The 19849-nt window shown below is 49.9% G+C and overlaps 2 protein-coding genes across 5 annotated transcripts in view; one reads left to right on the forward strand and one right to left on the reverse strand.

The window, feature by feature from the left end:
- IFT43 (intraflagellar transport 43) overlaps positions 1–6281 on the reverse strand; it is a 98344-nt gene extending 92063 nt beyond the window's left edge. The window contains exons 1-2 of one of the 3 annotated variants that reach the window (XM_082451898.1): positions 2806–6281; positions 5–97 (exon numbers count right to left, since the gene is read on the reverse strand). In XM_082451898.1, the coding sequence (XP_082308024.1) occupies positions 5–97; positions 2806–2859 (147 nt within the window). In that variant the 5' untranslated portion in view covers positions 2860–6281. Of the gene's footprint in view, positions 1–4; positions 98–2617; positions 2695–2805 lie in introns of those variants that run through there. The other 2 variants (XM_082451897.1, XM_082451899.1) reach the window with 2 other exon arrangements.
- The window catches only part of TGFB3 (transforming growth factor beta 3), a 28340-nt gene continuing 8524 nt past the window's right edge, over positions 34–19849 (forward strand). The window contains exons 1-4 of one of the 2 annotated variants that reach the window (XM_082451792.1): positions 34–170; positions 7213–8438; positions 16151–16314; positions 16608–16737. In XM_082451792.1, coding sequence (XP_082307918.1) covers positions 7952–8438; positions 16151–16314; positions 16608–16737 — 781 coding nt within the window. In that variant the 5' untranslated portion in view covers positions 34–170; positions 7213–7951. The remainder of the gene's footprint in view (positions 171–7212; positions 8439–16150; positions 16315–16607; positions 16738–19849) is intronic. The other variant, XM_082451793.1, reaches the window with a different exon arrangement.

The following is a 19849-nucleotide window of genomic DNA, read 5'->3' on the forward strand; positions in this document are numbered from 1 at the left end:
TCACCTCTGCAGTCAGAGTCGAAGAGGAATGCTTGCCAGTGAGATGATTCCCGGCTTGAGCTGACTCCTGTTGAGCTCGGCGCCCCATCTTGGCTCCCTGTAAGGAGAGATGAGGGGCACTGCTGACCCAAACGTCTTTGAGCCACTACGAGGAAGACAATCCTGCCAAGGTAAGCAAGGACTGGATTTATGATGACATGGTGGAGGATAGGATTTGAGCAACTTGAGTATATACTTAGAAAAGGCTCCAAACCCTTAAAACAAAGCGCCCATGGTCAGTTCTATACAGAACAGGAAATTCATGTACTGATCACAGTGTTTTCTTTTAATGGCCATAGACCTTTTCTACCCAAAGAAATGCAGCTAGAAATTCCTCTAGAGGGGGCAGGGACCTCATGCCATAGCCCGGGAAGAGTGTGGTCAAGGCTCCCATGTCCTATGCGGGATTTTATGAAGGCCTAATTTCAAAGCTGCAGCTTGGCATGAAAATAGTTATCCAAAAGGCATTTGGGGGGGAAAGAAATTCCATGGTAACTGAAACCAGAGAAATACATACAGCATTTGCTTTGACGTGTACACTAGTTGGATTTGCACTTACAGTTATTAAAGGAAAGATCTTACAAGAATCTTGAGACATTAGCTTTGGAAATCAGACCACTTCAAATTCTGAGTCATCAAATGAACCATCTGCACGTGTTTCCCAAAGCCCTCGCGGGGTGGAGGCTCTGTGTCTCAAATGCTTCCCAGCACATACACAAAACATTCTTTAGGCAGACTAGTGGGTGGTGAAATGTTTACATTTTTCTTTAAAAAAAAAAAAACAGCATTATTGTAAGCACTTTTAGATCTCATTTGATGTAGCTTCATTTGATTTCACAGTAACAGGGACTGGGATTCAGGCCATTTTACAAATGAGGAAACTGAGACCCAGGAAAGCAATTAAGTGGCAGATAAATCTAAGAGCTAAATCTTCTTCTGCCTTCAAATCCTGAGTTCCTTCCACTATGCCCTGCTGGAATTTCTTTTAAGATGTTCTAAGAACTGACTGCACCAATAAACTGAGAGCGGTTACATGAGACCTGCATAAAAACCCTTATGTAGTATTTACATGTCAAATTCTAATCAATCATTTAGGTTTCAGGGATGACAGAAACAATCTTTCTGACAATAAGCAGCTCGTTTTCTTCCCAAGACAGACGATTGCACTCCTTCACCTATGGCTGCCTTTTTCCATTTATCATAACATTGGGTTTCTGAATACAGCATACTACATGCAGTGATTGTGCTCAAACAAAAATTCAAGGATCTTGCCTTTAAATGCTGTTTGTAGATGGTTTCTCTAATAATTGTCAAGTATTTAAGGTTTTAACCTTTTTGAGGACCCTGTGTAAATCCACAGGAATGACTGGCAGAAAACCTACTTTACTACCTGGTTTTATATGTTTTAAATCTATAGTCTGTTTATTGTTCATCTTCTGCCACTGAAATGTAAGCCCCATGAGGGCAGGGACTTAGTTTTTTTCACTGGTATATCCCTAGCACCTAGGACAATCAATGCTTGACACACAGAAGGGGCTCAATAAATATTTGTTGAAAGAATGAATGAATAACTACATTCACATCCCCCGGTACTATAAAAGCTCACATATCAGAAAGGCTTGGTGACATAATATTCTTCTTCGTCAGTCAAGCAACCTGCTTCTTCCTAGAACAATTTGCTCCCAATCCTCGTATCTCCTCTCTAGTTACTTAGAGGATCTCCGATGTTACTAGGGCACTTCAAAACATGTAGAGATTCCACAGCAGAAACTAAAGACCTGCCCTGTGGGCCAATCTTTTAGTGACTGTCATCTTCGATAATTTTAAAGGTTAAAAAGCTTGATGAGGCTGTGTTGGAGTTAAAACACACACACACACACACACACACACACACACACTGAACTTGGGTCTTGAATCTAGCTCAGCTTATTTATATATAAGCTTGGGTAAATCACAGCCTCAGAAGCAACAGTCGCTAACCTCTTCTAATAACTTAGCACATGCCAGCCACTGTGTTAAATGCTTTCCACGCATATCTCATTTCATCTTCACTGCAACTCCTTGAAGTAGACATTAACATCTCCATTCTAGACATAAGGAAATCGAGGTTCCTGGAGATTGACTTTTTTTAACCCATGCAACAGCTTTATACGGCGTCTGACCTCTGGGTCCCCCGAGCACCTAGCCACTCCCCTGCGTTATAAATCTTTATTTCCTTAACTACAAAACTGAGGTAACGCCCACCTCCCCATGGGGATTAGTGGCAAGAAAGGACCTCCCTGTCTAACGCCTTCCTTCCTTCCATGCATAAAACAGTACGGTTTTTACATCAACTTCTGCCATGAGATGTCCCAAGGGAAAAGCACTAGGATGAGTGAAAGCGTGACTCTGGCCAGGGCCCCTCCAGTCACCCTCAGATCTGTCCATTCTAGGGGAGTTGGCACTTGGAGCTCCAGAAAGCGGAGAGAAGCTGGGAAATTTCCCACCGGTCCCAGAGGCCGGCGGGGGCAGGATCTGTTTTCCACTCTTTGAGGATTTTAAAGAAAGCAAACCCTAGGCCAGCAGCGGAGGAGCTCACCGCTGCCTCAGGGGCGGGGCGAGGGAGGCCGCCTCCTCCCCGGCCTCACCCCCGCAAGGCTCAGAGCCGGCCCGCTCCGGCCGCCAGGGACAGGCCGGGCCGAGGCGGCTCAGGGAAGCCGGGGCCGGCGGGGTAGCTCCTCCCCACCCGCTAATTCCTGGCCCCAAGCCCCGCGAGTCGGTCCTCACGGAGATGGCCGAGCCGCGACGCCGCTCCTCGCCTAGGTCCAGCACGTCCTCCATCTCTGCGGCCGCCTGACGTCACTTCCTGGAAACCCAGCGGCCCAGTCGCGTCCCTGACGACGGCTCCGCCCTTCCATCCCAATACTTAAAGGGTCCGCCGCATCGTTCCTGGAGTCTACGTGCCAACCTCCAATTTAAACCAAACCTATCCTAAACCTGCCTTTTTTTGACATCTGGAAAAAATCTCCAGATATTAAATCCTGATAAGGGTGCTCCTGTGGGACAGTGAAAAATTTTAGTCTTTAGAAACTGCCTACATCTGTAGCTCTGTTCAAATACATAAGTTGTCAAGTGCAAAGCACTACTAGTAATAGTAGTGATTTTTCCGATGCCTTCCATTTATAAAGCTCTTTGCAATGTACAGAGGACCTTCACAGTTATTAGCTCATGGGAAGGGCATAACAACCTTGTGTGGGAAGCAAGATAAGTTGTTTTGTCTCCAATAGACAGATGAAAAAACAGGCACACAGCGGGTCAGGTGCCAATAAATGGTTTATAATGAAAAGTGCAATATACATAATCTCTGCCTTCAAGAATACAGAGCCGCTGAAGCAACACATCAAAAACCTGTGTATTAATAACTTTCAAAAGTACAAATAATCCCCCCAAGACCCCATGAAGTGAGCAGGAGCAGAATCTCTATTCAACAGTTGAAGACACTCAGGTGCAGAGCAACGCCTTGAGGAAAATCACCTGAGTGTTAAGCAGCAGAGCCAGGTGCCTTTCTAACACCAGATCTTACTGAAGAATTTTTCTCTGGCGCATGTTACTGGGTGCCAGCCAGCCTCCTGGGCCAGCAGAGGAAGACGGCCCCCAAATTCCCAGTCTAATGGGACAAGCGAGTTGAGTCTTCATTGACTCTCCATGTAAGATCCCCACGTCAATGCCACTGACCAGTCCCTAGAACTGAGGACCCCCAGCCGGGACCCCAGAAGATGGGCTCATGACCCTGAAAGTGAACAATGTCCCCAACACCATGCCTGGGGTAAGGCTTCGAAGGCTACCTCTTAAAAGCGAGGACTTGGAAGTGGGATTAATGACTCTAAAACAGGAATGCAGGATTTCTTAAATGCCTAGTAAATTATTCAGTTCAACCATTTATCCATACATGTTTACTGGGTAGGGCTATGCGTTAGCATGCCTGTGACAACAACAGTACTGCGTGGATGTCAGAAGAGTTGAAGCCTCATCCTAGCTCTGCTGCTAACTACCTGTGTAGCCAGGCAGAGCCCTCTCTGGACCTCAGCTTCCTCCCTTGTAGTGACTCTTAGAGATTACCCCTAAAATCTTTCACTCACAAACTCTGATTCTCAGTGAGAATAATACCCTGATAGATTTTAACCTGAAAAAACATTCACTGTCAGAAACCCAAGATGGATGAAATACAGGCTCCAGTGAAGCCCTTGTTCCCTTCTTCCTTGGCACCAGATGAGGAAGAAGGGATTAATCTTTGGATTATTCCATTTCTTGTGATCTCTGTTGAACAATAATCAATATCGAGGCGGCAAAGAATAAAGAGCTTTATTGGGGGGGGGGTCTTAAGAATTGCAATTCAGGAGACACAGATTCTGGTAAAGTCAAAAGAGTGTTCCAGGGAAGAGAAAGGGTCAGGGGCTTACAAAGGCAAAAGCCACAAGGCTGTACTCTGACACGAGAAAGGAAATATTTGTCCTTAAGGAATCACGAGTTATTTTAGAGTAAGGGTCTGATCAGTAGATAGGCTGTCACGAGTTATTATAAGGTAGGGGTCTGATAAGTATCTTGAGTTTCTGGCAGATCTTCTGAATGCCTTCATTAGGACAATAAGTGGTCAAAAGGTCAGATTTTATCCAGTCTGAGACTCGCATAATTCACACTTCCTCAATGGCCTTCTGGTTCCATTTTAGAGAGCTCTTAGCAATACCGACTCCATTTCTATTTTCCTTCCACTGCTCATAGCCACACCACCACCACTTTAGAGCTAATTTCCAAGCCTCCACTCCCACTTCTTCCCCAAATTCCTGAAAGCAAAGGGTGCACATTCTGGGCAGAAAGAAGCCCTGGAGTAGGGCTTTCCAAACCTTGCTGGGCACCTGAATCGCCAGATCTTACTGAAGTATTTTTCTCTGGTGCATGTTACTGGGTGCCATGTTACTGGCACCCAGTAACATGAAGTTTGTTAAAAATACATGTGTCAGTGCCCCGTCCCTGTAGACTCTGATTTGGTAGAGGTGGAGTCCAGAAGGACATCACTTTAATAATTTTCCCTCCCATTTTACAAGTATTTACTTAAAGGTCTCAGTAAGGCCTTCTCTGATTTTAAATTGCAACGTCCCCCCAGCCTAGGCACTCTGTCTCCTCTTCCCCTGCTTTATTTTCCACCATGGCACTTACCTTTTACCATACTACATTATTTACGTATTTAGTTCATTTATTGCCTTTCCACGGCCCTACTTCCACTTCTAGATGTAAAGTCCATAAGAGAATGGTTTTGTTTGCTTTGTTCACTGTTGCATCTACAGAGCCTAGAACAGTGCCTGGCATATAGTAGACGTCAAAAATATTTCTCAAATGATAGCTGAATTCCAGAGGCAGTAGAGCACAGTAGTTAAATGCACAGACTCTGGCAATAGATTTCCTGGGTCCAAATCTCGGTGTTGACACCCACTGACTATATGACCTAAAAGTAATTCAAAAGCAAGTTACCTTAAGCTTTCTACACCTAGGATTCCTCATGTTTTATGCAAATAAAAATAATGTCTTCCAAACCAGAGAGCCCTTGTTAAATATCACCTCCACCACTCACAGGCAGTGTAGCCTCTTAAATGGGTCTATTTACTGTCCTCAGCTTAAACTGATCAACCACGGCCCTGGGGATGCAGAGAATCTCCCTTCCGTTAGTGGCCTAGGAGCCAGGGGCAGGAACCAGACCTTGCAGGAAGGGTCAGGAAGGCTAGGGCGAGGTGGGATGGGGTGGCGGTGAGCAGCACTGAGTCCCAGGAAAGTGATCAACTCAGAGACAATCCTGGGGGCGGGCTCGGGCATGGTGGCTTGCCCTCCCTAAGCTTTTGATGGGAAAAGACCTAGAAGCTTAGGCTGAGAAAAGGAACGAAAGCGGAGAGAAAACCTCCCCTCACCCATCTGGGAAATGGGCTCGGGCCAACTGCTGACTTTGCGCTGGCTGGCGCAGCTCCCCGCGGAACCCTCGGAGGGGAGGAAGGCCGCGAACATCTGGAGGACATTTCTGCGAGAGCGGCTGCAGAGCGGGACTCCGGGAAGGGAGAAGTGCACTTGTACGCACGTCGGGCCGAGAGGGAGGCTGTTCCCCAGGGCACTCGGTCTTGTTTTCCTCGTCCTCTTTCGCAGCCCCTTCTCCCCAGGCCCCCAGCCTCACCCCCCCGGCCCTCCCGGCCTTCCCGGCTCCGACCCGCGGAGCCTCCTTCACTGGCGGCCTCGCCTCGCCAGAGGGCACCCTCGATCTGCCGGAAAACGCCACCATTTTTCAATGCCCTTGGAGCATCTCCAAGCTTCCGCGAGCCACCCGACTCCAATCTTGTCAATGAAGAATCGGGGCCAGGATCGCCGCGGGGCCGAACCCAGCTCCAACCCCGCTCCCAGGCTGGGCGTCAGCCCCACCAAGGGTGGGCACGGCCGCCCCTGCCCAGGCCCCGCGCGCTCGCCGGCCCCTGCCCAGTGTCCCGCCAGGCCCGGGGGGCGGCCTGGACGGGGGGCCTGGGAGGGAGCAGAGACGCGCCGAGGAGAGGACGGACTGACAGCTGGCGAGAGGGAGAAGGAGTTGGGGTAGAAGGAGGGAGGGGATTCATCGGAGTAACTTTCCAGAAAAACAGTCAACGTGTAGCAGGAGTGACTCCAAGAGGGTAAAAAAAGTTCAGTTACCACGTCGATCGAGTGGACTCGCGAAGTATTTTTCAAATGGGCTCGGCTTTTCCTGTGCCTGTTTAAAACATTAAAATCGTGCCGCAAAAGAGGCTGCGTGCGCTGGTCCCTCCCCCCACCCCTCCCCCCACCTCACCCCCACCTCCCCTCGCCCCCCCCCCCCCGCCCCGGGCCAGAAACGTCATGGGAGGGAGGTATAAAATTTCAGCGGAGAGAAATAGAGAAAGCAGTGTGTGTGCATGTGAGTGTGTGAGAGAGAGGGAGAGGAGCTCGAGGGAGAGGGAGAGGGAGAGGGAGAGAGAGGGAAGCTGGAGGGAGAGAAAGGGAGGGAACCAGAAAGCCAAGTCCAAGGGAATGAGCAAGAGAGGCGAGAGATAGGGGAAGAAGCATGAGAAAGAAGGAATAACAGCTTTCCGGAGGAGGCATGCAGTGAACTGGCTTCTATTTTATTTTTCTTTTCTTTTGTATCTTTTAAAGAGAAGCAGGGAACAGAAGCAATGGCCGAGGCAGAAGACAAGCCGAGGTGCTGGTGACCTGGGCGACCAAGTGGATTATTGGGGCTGCTCTCGAGGGGCTGTCCCCCCTGCCTTCTAATTGCACATAAGCCCACATCCCAGCCAATGAAGATGAGAGGCAGCGTGAACAGAGTCATTTAGAAAGCCCCCGGGGAAGTGTAAACAAAAGAGAAAGCATGAATGGTGTGCCCGAGAGACAAGTGTGTCCTGTGCTGCCCCCATCTTTAGCTGGGCCAGCAGCGGCCTAGCCCTGCCTCTCCCCACCTACTCACTGGTGATCTTTTTTTTTTTTTTTTTTTTTAATTTTTTTTTTCTTTTCTTTTCCATCCTCTTTTCTTATTCTTCTTCAGGGCAAGGCAAGGATTTTGATTTTGGGACCCAGCCATGGTCGTTCTGCTCCTTCTTTAAAATACCCACTTTCTCCCCATCGCCAAGCGGCCGTTTGGCAATATCAGATATCTGCTCTATTTATTTTTACCTAAGGAAAAACTCCAGCTCCCTTCCCACTCCCAGCTGCCTTGCCACCCCTCCCAGCCCTCTGCTTGCCCTCCACCTGGCCTGCTGGGAGTCAGAGCCCAGCAGAACCTGTTTAGACACATGGAGAAGAAACCCAGAGCTTCAAGGCACACAGTCGGCTTCTTCGTGCTCAGGGTTGCCAGCGCTTCCTGGAAGTCCTGAAGCTCTCGCAGTGCAGTGAGTTCATGCACCTTCTTGCCAAGCCTCAGTCTTCGGGATCTAGGGAGGCCGCCTGGTTTTCCTCCCTCCTTCTGCACGTCTGCTGGGGTCTCCTCCTCACCAGGCCTCGCAGCCCCCGGGCCTCTCTCCCCTGCTCACGCATGAAGATGCACTTGCAAAGGGCTCTGGTGGTCCTGGCCCTGCTGAACTTTGCCACGGTCAGCCTCTCCATGTCCACTTGCACCACCTTGGACTTCGACCACATCAAGAGGAAGCGGGTGGAAGCCATTAGGGGACAGATCTTGAGCAAACTCAGGCTCACCAGTCCCCCCGATCCATCGGTGTTGGCCAACATCCCCACCCAGGTCCTGGACCTTTACAACAGCACCCGAGAGCTGCTGGAAGAGGTGCACGGGGAGAGGGGAGACGACTGCACTCAGGAAAATACCGAGTCGGAGTACTATGCCAAAGAAATCTATAAATTCGACATGATCCAGGGGCTGGAGGAGCACAGTAAGTCCAAATTCCCGCTGGGGTGTCTGCTCTGGAGGGTCTGAACTGGAGCGGGGAGCTCCACAGAGGGGGGCCGAGCGGTAGCCACACAGCAGGGTGCCCCGGGTTCACCCGCACCCAGCTGGGGAGGTGCGATGCGCAGCTGGGGCTGGATAGGTGGGTGGGGAGGGAGACAGAGGCATTCTGGTAAGAGTCGAGTGCTGCTGGGAGGCCGGGAGCCCTGGAGTTGAGCAGCTTGCTGAACTCACGTCACATCGTTGACTGACTTTAATTTGGAGTGACATTGCGCTGTCCCGTTAGCACGCGTGCTGTGGCACGTGTGGTCAGATAGGTGCATGTGGGTGCCATAAAGGGGCAGGGCTGGCTCTCTCATAAGAGAGCCCGGGCGGTTCCATGAGCTGGAGACCTCGGTCTTCTCCCTGCTTTTCACACCTCATCGTGACACGTCTCACGTTCTGTTTTTCCAGTTCTGGGGAAGAAGAGTATACCTGCCCCAAATTATTGTCTGTCCAGCTTTTTGAGGCCCAGGCAAGGGACAGCTTCTAGCTGTCTAGGCCCTTCAGTCCACAGCGTGCATGTGACCCATGTGAGCTGTGTGCGTGCGGGAAGGGGATGCGCCTATGTTCACGTGGCTGTGTGCTTTAAAGCGATGTGTAGTCTGGTTTCGTACGGTGCGCAGATTCATGGGTGCAAAATGGGCGTCTTCCGGGCCCGCGGACACGGGGAAAGCAGGGATGTGGCTCTGGATGTGTGGATGACGGCTGGCAGCCCTTTTGTGTCTGCGTGTCAGGGGAAGAGTGGGTGGGAGGTGTGGCTGTGGATACAGAGGGGACGTGTGTCTGGGAGTGTGTCTTCCCAGGAAGCTCCTGTCTCTGCTGAGAAGCTGGGAGGCTTCTGGGTGAGACGTCTGTGTGTTTGTACACGTGTGGAAGTCATGTGTGTTTACTGAACGGGGATTTAAAAAACCTCAATACAAGAGAGAGAGATTTGGCAGATGCTGAGAAACTGACAGCCCAGGAAGGAGGAATGTGAGCCACTCACAGGCCAGGGACTCTGGGAATAACTCTGTTTGCGTTTCCTACCAGCAGGTGTCCTCGACGCCCAGGCTACCTCAGCCTTGGCTCACCTGAGAGGTGGGCAGTGCCTGGAGTGGGTGTGGGAGAATGGGATGGAACAGGCAAGGTGAGGGTGGTCAGCGGGGGTACTGCAGGGGCTGAAAGGAACCTGGCTAGAGACAAGGAGGAGTGGGCAGCCGATGGATGGACCAGCTCTGGCAGCAGGTGCCGGAGGCCTCACCGGGAGCTGGCCCGTGCCAGGCCCAGAAGCCTGTGGTTGCTGGTGAGGGGCTCCCACTCCGGCTTCCTGTGGCTGCCTTAGGAGGTGGCTCCCGTGTGGGGTGGTGGCCGGAGAGTGAAGCACAGCTAGTGCTCCCTGCCCAGGGTTCTCTAGGTGGGGCTGACTCAGGGTCCTCAGGGGCCTATGGTTCCCAGAGGCACCAGCAGCTGAATGGCTGAACCCCCAACCCCCTGGGCACCCACAAAGGCAGGAGATAGTGGCCAAACATCGGAGAAGGGTGGAAAGCTGACGCCTGCGGGAGAGGTGTGAGGAGAGTCCAGGGCAAGAGGAAAGGAGTCGGATCTTAAGGATCTGGGTCAGGAGGAGGAGTCCCGGGGAGGAGGGATCTAAGTCCCCGGGGCCCACCCAGCCTGGAATCCCAAGCTGAGAACAAATGAGCCAGAGAGATGCAAGGGCACCCAGGTGCCAGTGGACATGTGTGCAAAGACTCAGAGTACAATTAGTGGACAGCCCTGGGGACAGCCTGGGCAGGGCTGCACAGATGCTGGGCAGCTCCGGGCTGCAGCACCAGGACCTTCCGTGAAAACTGCAGTAGGTGAGGGTGGCCCTGGGGCCACAGAGCCGTGATCAGGCCAGGAAGAAACCTGGCACAGTGGGCAGGATGCGACTTGAGATATCATGAAGGGTCCGGGGCCCCGTGGGACAGGGGTGATGCCAGCGAGGCTTGCAGGTGCAAACAGGAAGCAGGCCCAGACTCTGCAGCTGTTGGAGGTGACACAGAGGCTGAGCAGACGCAGGCCTGGCCCGCCCTCCAGCTGGTCAGGTGTCGAGCCAGCCCCAGAGAGACAGACACACAAGGCACACTAATTATAAAGAGGCACTGGGCAGATGCAAACGTTTAACAGATGCTGAGAGGGAGCAGAGAGCCACCCTCCAAGGTTGGGTCGAGGGAAGCCTAGTGTCTAGAACTCCTGAGGGTGGGCTGGGGTCTGTGGGTGGGGCACTGGTAGGATCTGAGTGCCAGAGCTCCTGCTGCCGAGGTGATGAGATCGCATTCCCTTCCACATTTCATCACTCCCAGCCCCTTCCGGTACCCAGTGGACAGGCTCTCAGAGGGAAGTGACAGCAGGAGCTGGGGCAAGGAGACAAGGGTGCCTGGAGTGCAAAGTGCAAGGAGGACTAACTTCAGTGGGGCAGGAGAAAGGGCATCAAGGTGAGAGCAAAGAGGATAAGACCCGTTCTCTGGCTCTGCCCTGTCAGATGGGTACCCTGATTGCCCTATTTTCCAGATAAGGAGACTGCAACATGCATCAATTAAGTGATTTGCCCCAAAAGAACCAGGGCTGTAACCTAGACACTCTCCCTACAGAATGCATGCTGTCAAACAATAATGCAAAGCATAAAATACGCATTGTAAGTCCCACCTTTAACCTTTGGGCTCCAAAAGAACTTTGGTTTATGATATGAATGAATCACATGTTGGACCAAGCAGGTGGGCATAGGAGCTATTATTGTATGTTAGTAACCCTGGTGGCAGATTGCTTAGGGATCACTGGGTGTGCTCTTTCTTAGCTCTGCCTATTTTTACGGCCTGGAGATTCATACTGCCACAAACATTCTCCCAAATTCAACAAGTGTTTTCATTATCTGCTTAAGAATCTCAAGCAGGTTAAGCAACTACACCATGTGGAACTGAGCAAGTCACATCTCTGACCCTCAGTTTCCTCATCTGTAAAGTTAGAGGTAATCTCTAAGCTCCCTTCCAGCTGAAACAATTCTATGTATACATCTGGGATGATTCAACAGGTCTCTGCTGGGGAGTGAAGGCAAGACTCATATATATCTTATTCCTATATAATTCTCCAGGATTTTGCTATGGGAAGTGGGTAGAGGCTTTCTCTGACCCACGTGGTGGGGAAGCACACAGCTTTTTCAGTTCTTTTGTCATCCTTGTTATCAAGATATTACCAGTGTAGGTGCTGTTTTAACTTCTGGCTTGTAATTATCTGTGTCTGGCAGGAGACTCTTGTTTTCATCCGAGGTATGACGCTAAGACAACCAGCAAACCCAGAGTTCACGAGCAAAGAGAAAACGATATTTTAGCGTTTCTTTTCTAGATGCCACTTTTAGATCTTTTTCATTCTGAAAATTAAAAGATGTTTCTTATTGAAAGAACTCATTTGTTCTAAGTGCCAATGCTCTCTGCACGCTAGGTCAGTGTTTCTCCAAGTGTGGACTAGAGGCTAGGTCAATGTGAAAAATGTGAATTCCCAGGCCCTAGCCCATCCTTACAGAATCAGAATCTCTGGGGGTGTCGTCTTGAAGAATCTGTAGTTTTTTTTTTAAATTTATTTATTTATGGCTGTGTTGGGTCTTCGTTTCTGTGCGAGGGCTTTCTCTAGTTGTGGCAAGCGGGGGCCACTCTTCATCGCGGTGTGCGGGCCTCTCATTATTGCGGCCTCTCTTGTTGTGGAGCACAGGCTCCAGATGCGCAGGCTCAGTAGTTGTGGCTTACGGGCCTAGCTGTTCTACGGCATGTGGGATCTTCCCAGACCAGGGCTCGAACCCGTGTCCCCTGCATTAGCAGGCAGATTCTCAACCAATGCACCACGAGGGAAGCCCTAAGAATCTGTATTTTTAACAAGCTCCGTATTGATTTTTAAGTTCACTGACGCTTAAGACTCAGTGAACGAGGGCAAAACCTTTCCTTAGAAGGCCTGCAAACACAAGAGCCCACAGAGCCCAGGCAGCTGGTGCAAATGATCTAGAGGAAAGGCTGCAACACAGGGACCATGACAAACTGCACAGGACACTTGGCTTCGGGGTCATGGAGAGAATAGGGTGTATGGGGAGACTGGTGGCGGCGGGGACTTGGAACTGCCCAAGTCCCATTAAAAGAGGGCACCCACCGCTCAGCTCCTGCCAATTTTTGCATTGGGGAATGTGGGTCCAGCATGACTAGATATTAACTGCTTCCCAGAAGAGCAGAAAATCTTTCTGTGAAATTTCCCAACTTTTAACCTGGGCTTAAGATGTTTATGGGCTTCTAATTCAAAATTTTACAAAACAATGAATTGGCCAAACAATATTTTAATGGGCTAACATTTAAAGGTTAACCTATTTAAAGGTTGAATCCTTAAAGCTGTGGTTTATCAAACATCCAGAACATCTGGATGCCATGGTACCCTTTGCAGAGCACTATAAACTGTGGTTCTCAATCCTGGCTACACATTAGAATCATCTGGAGATCTTAAAAAAAAAACAAAAAACAGCTCTGGACCCATCCATACTCCAATGAGGTAGTCAGAATCTCTGGGGAGTAGGTCCAGGCATCATCTGTTTTTAAAGCTCTCCAGGTGATTCTAAGGAACAGCTAGGGTAGAGGAGCACTGCCACACTGATATATGTAGTCCCATCATTGGAACCAGAAGTAATTTTACTAGCAGAAATGATGAACACAAGCAGAAGTACACCTAGGAGCCCAGGTGTCTGAAAGCATTAAAAAATGCCTGGTCTAAACATGGTCAGCTGTTTCCAGATTTTTCCATGAATACCCTGCATGAATATTCTTTGCTTATTTTTCTCTCCCTATAGTAAAAAGGAGAAAATGGCACCCATTAATATATATACTTTGTGTGCAATAGAAAAAGTTGGTCATAATTTAATTCGTAAAGATGGACCCCCTAGGCCAGCTCTCAATAATACTAGTGTTCTGCAGAAGCATGGCTTAATCACAAAACTGGGAAGTGGTTTTTGTCTGAGGCATAAGTTGGCACTCTAGCCCCATTTCATGGAATCCTGCTACAGTTTGTTGGTGAAATCATCCCTCCACTAAATGATCTCTGAGGTCCCCTCCAACTTCCAGAGTCTCTGCTTCAGTAAATGAGGTCAGAAGACCTGGGTTCAAATCCCACCTCTGCCACCTACTCTGAGTGATCTCGGAAGAGTGATTTAACTTTCCTGATACTTACTTTTCTCATTTGTAAAATGATCAATTTTACTTATTCTCATTCTCCTCAAGGATTGTTAGCGGGTCAGATGAGTTAACAGAAGTTCTATGAAATGTAAGATAGTGTTATTACATTTTGTTTATTTATTTATACTCTGGCTCATTCCACAAATTATTTAAAGCATCGTTAGTATTCAGGGGATTTAATTGTCAAGAAGATTATGTTTACATTTTATTTTCTCTCCTATACAGTTCTTTTAAAATCACTAATGATTGTGTCTGAGCTTTGCTTGCTAGTGTCAGTTTGCTGGTGTCAATTAATTCATGTGTGACCCTGGCCAAGACCCCTCTGGGCATGAAGTTATCTGAAGTGGGTTGCACTAGATGACCCCTAATGTCCCTCCTGAGTCTGTTAGAAATCTGTAGATCCCAGGGATAAAATATGACCTTTCCCATCCCCTTGAAATCTCCTTGAAATTCCCACCAACAGGAGTCTAGCTTGGGGAACAGATATCTGATTGACTGGGCTGGAAGACACAAGGAGGAAGGGTGGCGAGGGTGTCCTGAAGACCCTTTTGGCTCATCACCCCCCATCCCCTGGCTCCCCACTGTCTTGCCCCCAGTCTGACTCTCCTCACGGGCACGGGCCATTTTCTGTTCCCCTTTCCCTTTTTATAGCAACACACACACACTGCGCTGACATATCTTTTATTCCCTCTTTATAAACAGTTACTGGAGGTACTAGCCTAACTGAAGCTATATTGATGACAGCTCCTCTGAGACCCAAGTATGTCAGTACTTGAGAAGGTTTCCCTTCCAAGGAGCTTACCCATGTCCAGAGGGTTACAGACTTGCAAACTCAAAAATTAAACTGCCATCATGATCCCTCTTTCTGGTTTTATCCGAAATGGTTTAGGGAATAGTTGGCAGTATTCGTTCTTTCAAAGCCAGTTATTAATCAGGGCTTCATTAGCTAGCATTCACACATTTTTTTCCCAACATCTGTTCCATTAATTTCCTAAGAACCAGTGTCAGACCCACCAGATGGCAATTTCCAGAAACACTCACTCATCCTTTCCTACAGCTCAGTAGCGCATGTGCTTGTGTCCAGGCCTCTGATCCTCCCGCCCTGTCCATGACTTCCTAAACCACCCCTGGGGTGATTATGGGCTTGTTCCAGCCATGTTCATTATGTGTGGAATCTGGGTCTCTGGGCTTGGATTTCAAGTTCTGGCTATTGTTACCATTTGTGTAGAAAGTTTTTCTCTGGGTGTTAATGCTGCTCAGACCTTGAGGTTGTAAAGAAATGACAGGATCTTCCTGTCTCCTTTATCTGGCTCTGAGGGGGTGGGAAAGAGCATGTGTGGCCTTCTGTCTTGTGGACAGAGGTTCAGAGGCCAGCAGGGTGACAGAGGCTGGCATAGCATGTGCTGTCAGGGAAACTAACCCTTGGAGAGGGAGGAGCCAATGGTGATAGACCGGCTCAGTCTGAAGAAACATCTGGGGGGGGGTCTGCCAGGCTCCAGATGTGGGCTCCTTGTCACACCAGTGCTGTCTCATTAGATCTAGAGTGTCACTGTCTATGACTCCCTACTGTTAATGATATAAAATCCAACCCCTCGGTCTGACGTTTCAGCCTCCCCGCAGGTGGACCCCAATCTACTGTCTTGACCTTGTCTCACAGGCTCCAGCCTGGCTGCTTCAGGTCCCTCTTACTCACGTGCGTTTGCTCCCCTCCCTGCCTGTGCTTCCAGCAGTCCTTTCATGTAAAATTCTTTCCTCTGCATCCTTAGACCCTTTCCTCCTGCAGGACCCAGATCAAATAATCACCACTTCCACGAAGTGCTCTCAACCCTCTCCCTCCTCTGACCTGTTTGCAGCAACTCCTAGGCTTCTCCAAAGGCCCTTAGCACTTTCCCTCTGGTCCTGTTGTTTGGTCCATGTACTAACAGCCTCCCCTGGATATTAATCTCCTTGAAGGCAGGGGCCCTGTCTATTCCTTTTTGCTTCCCAGTGTTAGCCTGTGCTTGGCACATAGTATTTGTTCAATGCATGTCTGATGAATGAATGAATGCCTGAATGAACAAACGCATGAATGAATCAACTAGCTAACAATGATTAAACTGCTAGAGGAAATTGCTGATATCATTGGAGAATCTGTATTTTCTAAAAGAGTAGGAAAGCAGGTTGGAGAGCCTGCCAGAGTGGGGACGGCGAGGTGAGGGGTTGGAGGGGCCAGTTGTTAGTGCCATGTCCTGGGGCTCCATGTCCTGCTTCTCCATCAGGCCTGTGTGTGATTCCAGGGCCACCCCGGATCTTCCTTGGGTTTCCACCTTTAGGTCTGAGGCCTCAAGCTTCTAGAGAGGTCACAGGTGGAACCCTGGCCCCTTGCTGAGTGTCCGCTGGCAGCACACTGTCCCTGTGGGTCTCGCTCACGCTGTGCCTCCCCCACCGCTCTGCCTCCTAGATGACCTGGCCGTCTGTCCCAAAGGAATCACCTCCAAGATTTTCCGCTTCAACGTGTCCTCAGTGGAGAAAAATGAAACCAACCTGTTCCGAGCGGAATTCCGGGTCTTGCGGATGCCCAACCCCAGCTCCAAGCGCAGCGAGCAGAGGATTGAGCTCTTCCAGGTGAGCCCCCTCCCAGGACAGACACCACTCAGGCAGGAAAGCTGGTTCCTTGGCCAGATCGGGCCTCCACGCTGCTCAGAGTTCAGCAGACCTGGGTGTGAATCCTACCTTCTCTGAGCCTTAGTTTCTGTATCTGTGTCTGTCGTTAAGAGGATTAAGACTTAACCGAGGAACTCAAAGGAACATTTAAGAAGTCTTAGTTTGCTCTTGCTGCCCCTCCCCATCCTCCTGCACCATGACACGGCGGGTGCCCTGTCCTGGCCTCGGGACTTATTCCTTCCTCTGCCCTGTAGATCCTCCAGCCGGATGAGCACATAGCCAAGCAGCGCTATCTTGATGGCAAGAATCTGCCCACGCGGGGCACTGCTGAGTGGCTGTCTTTCGACGTCACAGACACTGTGCGTGAATGGCTCTTACGAAGAGGTAGGTGGACTCAGGATGAGCATTTTGGAAGGAACCTCAGGTCTCTTGGTCCTTCATGACACAGAGGGAAGAGGACAGAACTAGGGGAGGCACAGATCTGGGTTCAAAGCCTAGCTTTGCCATTGACTTGTTGTGTGTCCTTTATTCGTTCACTCAACTGATACTGACTAAATGCTCACTCTGAGCCAGGCCCTGGGGATTCAGCAGTGAACCAGACAGGTGAGGTCCCAGATCTCATGGGGCTTTTGTTCTGGTGGGAGAGACACGTAGTAAGCAAGTAAACATATTGATGAATAAGACTTTTATATAAATTATAGTGATAAGTACCAGGAAAAACAGAAAGAGGGCAAAGTGATAATGACTGGGTGGGGTCCAACATCAGATGCTCAGGGAGTCTCTATGAAGAAGGAATTTGTGCCCTGAGATCTGAGGGACAAGAAAGAGCCAGTCTGTGAAGGTGGGATAAAGGATGTGCTCAGCAAAACCAGTGAGAAGCAGCAGGAGCCTGACTGGTGTGGCTGGAGCAGAGTGAGCTGGGGGGTCAGAGAGGAGCTGGAGCCATATGATGTAGAACCTGTAAGGCCACGGTCAGGTGTCAGGACTTATTCCAAGTGGGATGAGACGTCCTGGGCGGGTTACAAGCAGGGCTGGGGATGTGGGGGAGAGGTGATTTGGTTTACATCTTTCAAAGGCTCTCTGGTTGTCATGTGGTCAAGGGAAGAAGTTAGGGGCCGCTGTAGCAGCCCACGTGAGAGCAACATGGGCTTCGTCCAGGGCGGTAGCCGTGTGTATGGAGATGATTAAGGATTTGTTCTGTATTTTGGATGTAGAGCCAATAGGACTGACTGGTGATTAGGTATGGGGTGAGAGGACACAAGAGGAGTCTAGATGACTAAAGATTTTGGGCTGAACACCCACGTGGGAACACTTATTGAAATAGGGAGGCTGGGAGAAGAGCAGGTTTGGGGGCAGGTTCCATTTTGGCCGATTAAGTTTGAAAGGCCTGGCAGTCATCCAAGTAGAGCTGTCCAATAGGCATATCAAACTTCACATGTCCCAAATCGCTCACCCACTCACTCTGCTTCCTCACCTGGAAAATAGGTAATGGTGTCTTCCCTTCATGCCTCACAGAGCTATTTTAAGGATCCATTGTAGTTAAGAGAACTTCCAAGTTTTCGGCCTGTTATGGGACAGTAAGCTTTTATTAGGTTAGATGAGGAAATGGAGGCCCAGAGAAGTTAAGTGGCTTGACCAGAGTCATCCAGCCTGGATTAGAACTTGGGTCTCCTGATGGACAGTCATGGCGCCTCGTGGCATCACGCTCTGCTATTTCTTCCCTTCTTTGCTTGGTGGTGCTGCCTGGTCCGGTGCTCAGTGGGTACCTAAGGTGGTCCTGTCTGTTCCTTGTATCCCTCTTGCGAAGGATTTTCTATTCTCGTCAGCTGCTGGGGAGACACAGTCCATCCATCCATGTACTGATACCCAGAGTTCCTTGGGCAGGTGGGTCCTTCCTTGTCCTCAGTGTTTTAGGAAATTAGGGGTTGAAGCTCTAAGGCAGAGATCACAAACTGATTGGCCTACCAATATTGTTTTAATTTAACTAGTGGTCAACAGTTTTTGTTTTAAAGTCGGGAGATTTCACATAAAACCTAGACTTCTGGCTTTTCTTGACAAATGGGAAGATTTCCTGGTAACAATCCATCAGAGATGAGTAGGGCCACCTCTTGAGGCAGGGCATGCATTCTTCATGTCACCACAGGCCCCGCCATTCCCCAGTGTTCCCCAAGAGTGCGGCTGGCAGTCCCAATTCAGCATGATACACTGGCTCGCTTTGCTCACTTACATAACCTGCTGGGCTCTGTAGGCATCCGAGTGTGCAGGTCCCCATCTGAGGGGCATAACCTGGTGGCTGAGTTGGCAGATAGGGGGCTGGAGGTCCTGCCTCGGCTCCAAGGGTACTGGGAATTCCATCCTATCTCCCTGACTGAGCACGAAGGCAAAAACCTGGGAGAACCCATGTGCACCAGCTGACAGCAGCACTGTGGGAATTCTGACTCAACTCCGCCTAGAGCCCGACATGGCTACACAGAGGAGAGGCTGGGGAAATGAATCTCTCAGCTTCCCTGTCTGATTTTGATCAGCTCCACCTGGATTTCTTTGAAGCCCTGGGCACTTGAAGGAGTTCTTATTTTCACAGCTGCAGAACTCAATGAGAAGTTTGCACTGAGAATGATTTCCATCCTCCTTGAGACATCAAAAAGATAATTTCGTAATAAAACCTATGGGTTCCCCACCCACCGTCCCCACCGCTGCCAATTCTGAGGTTAGTTCTTCACTGGAACCTTCAGTTCCCGCTCCGGCAGATGCCGCCCACCCCTCGCACGGGGGAGTCATACACAGACCTTTACTTGTGCAGAGCTCCTGAGTCTCTTGAGGGTTCTTGGCCCCAAACAAGGCCGTAAATGGACTCCAAATGGAGCAGCTGGCGGTGTGGACCGTGAGGAAACTGAGTCACATACACGGTCTTGTATTAGTTCAGCAAACATCTAAGAGCCTGCTGTGCACCAGTTCCCAGGCTGCCTTCTGGGCCCAGAGCCGGCTGGAGCCCTCTCCAGGGCTGTGGGCCCAAGTCTTCACACCCCTGTGCTGTTGTTCCACACAATCTGTGGCTCCCCTGTGTGCAGAGCCTGGCCTCCCCAAGCAGGCCGGGCAGGGAACACGCCCAGCACCACGGCTCAGGACAGGGGGCACACTGGGAATACACAGCCGTTTTATATCTCAGTGACTGTGTGGGCATCTACCTTGATGGTCCCGGCTGGGCTCTCCTTGGTCGCTCTTTGTCTCTAACAGGAGTGTGGCTCTGATATCAGGCTGCCTGTGTTTGAATCTTGGTTCTACCACTTACTGGTTGGATACCTCGGTCAAGCCATTTAATCTCCCTAAGCCTCAGTGTCCTCATCTGTATAATGCGGGAAGGGGGTAATAATAGTTCCTGCTTTGTAGGATTAGTATGGAGATTACATAAATGAGTTAATGCACGCATAGTCTTAGAGCGGTGTGTGACATGTAGCAACACTCAACAAGTGTTGGTGATTATCGTCCTCATTCTCTG

Source organism: Balaenoptera physalus (genome assembly GCF_965194825.1).
Source record: "Balaenoptera physalus genome assembly, chromosome: 2".
Taxonomy (NCBI): domain Eukaryota; kingdom Metazoa; phylum Chordata; class Mammalia; order Artiodactyla; family Balaenopteridae; genus Balaenoptera; species Balaenoptera physalus.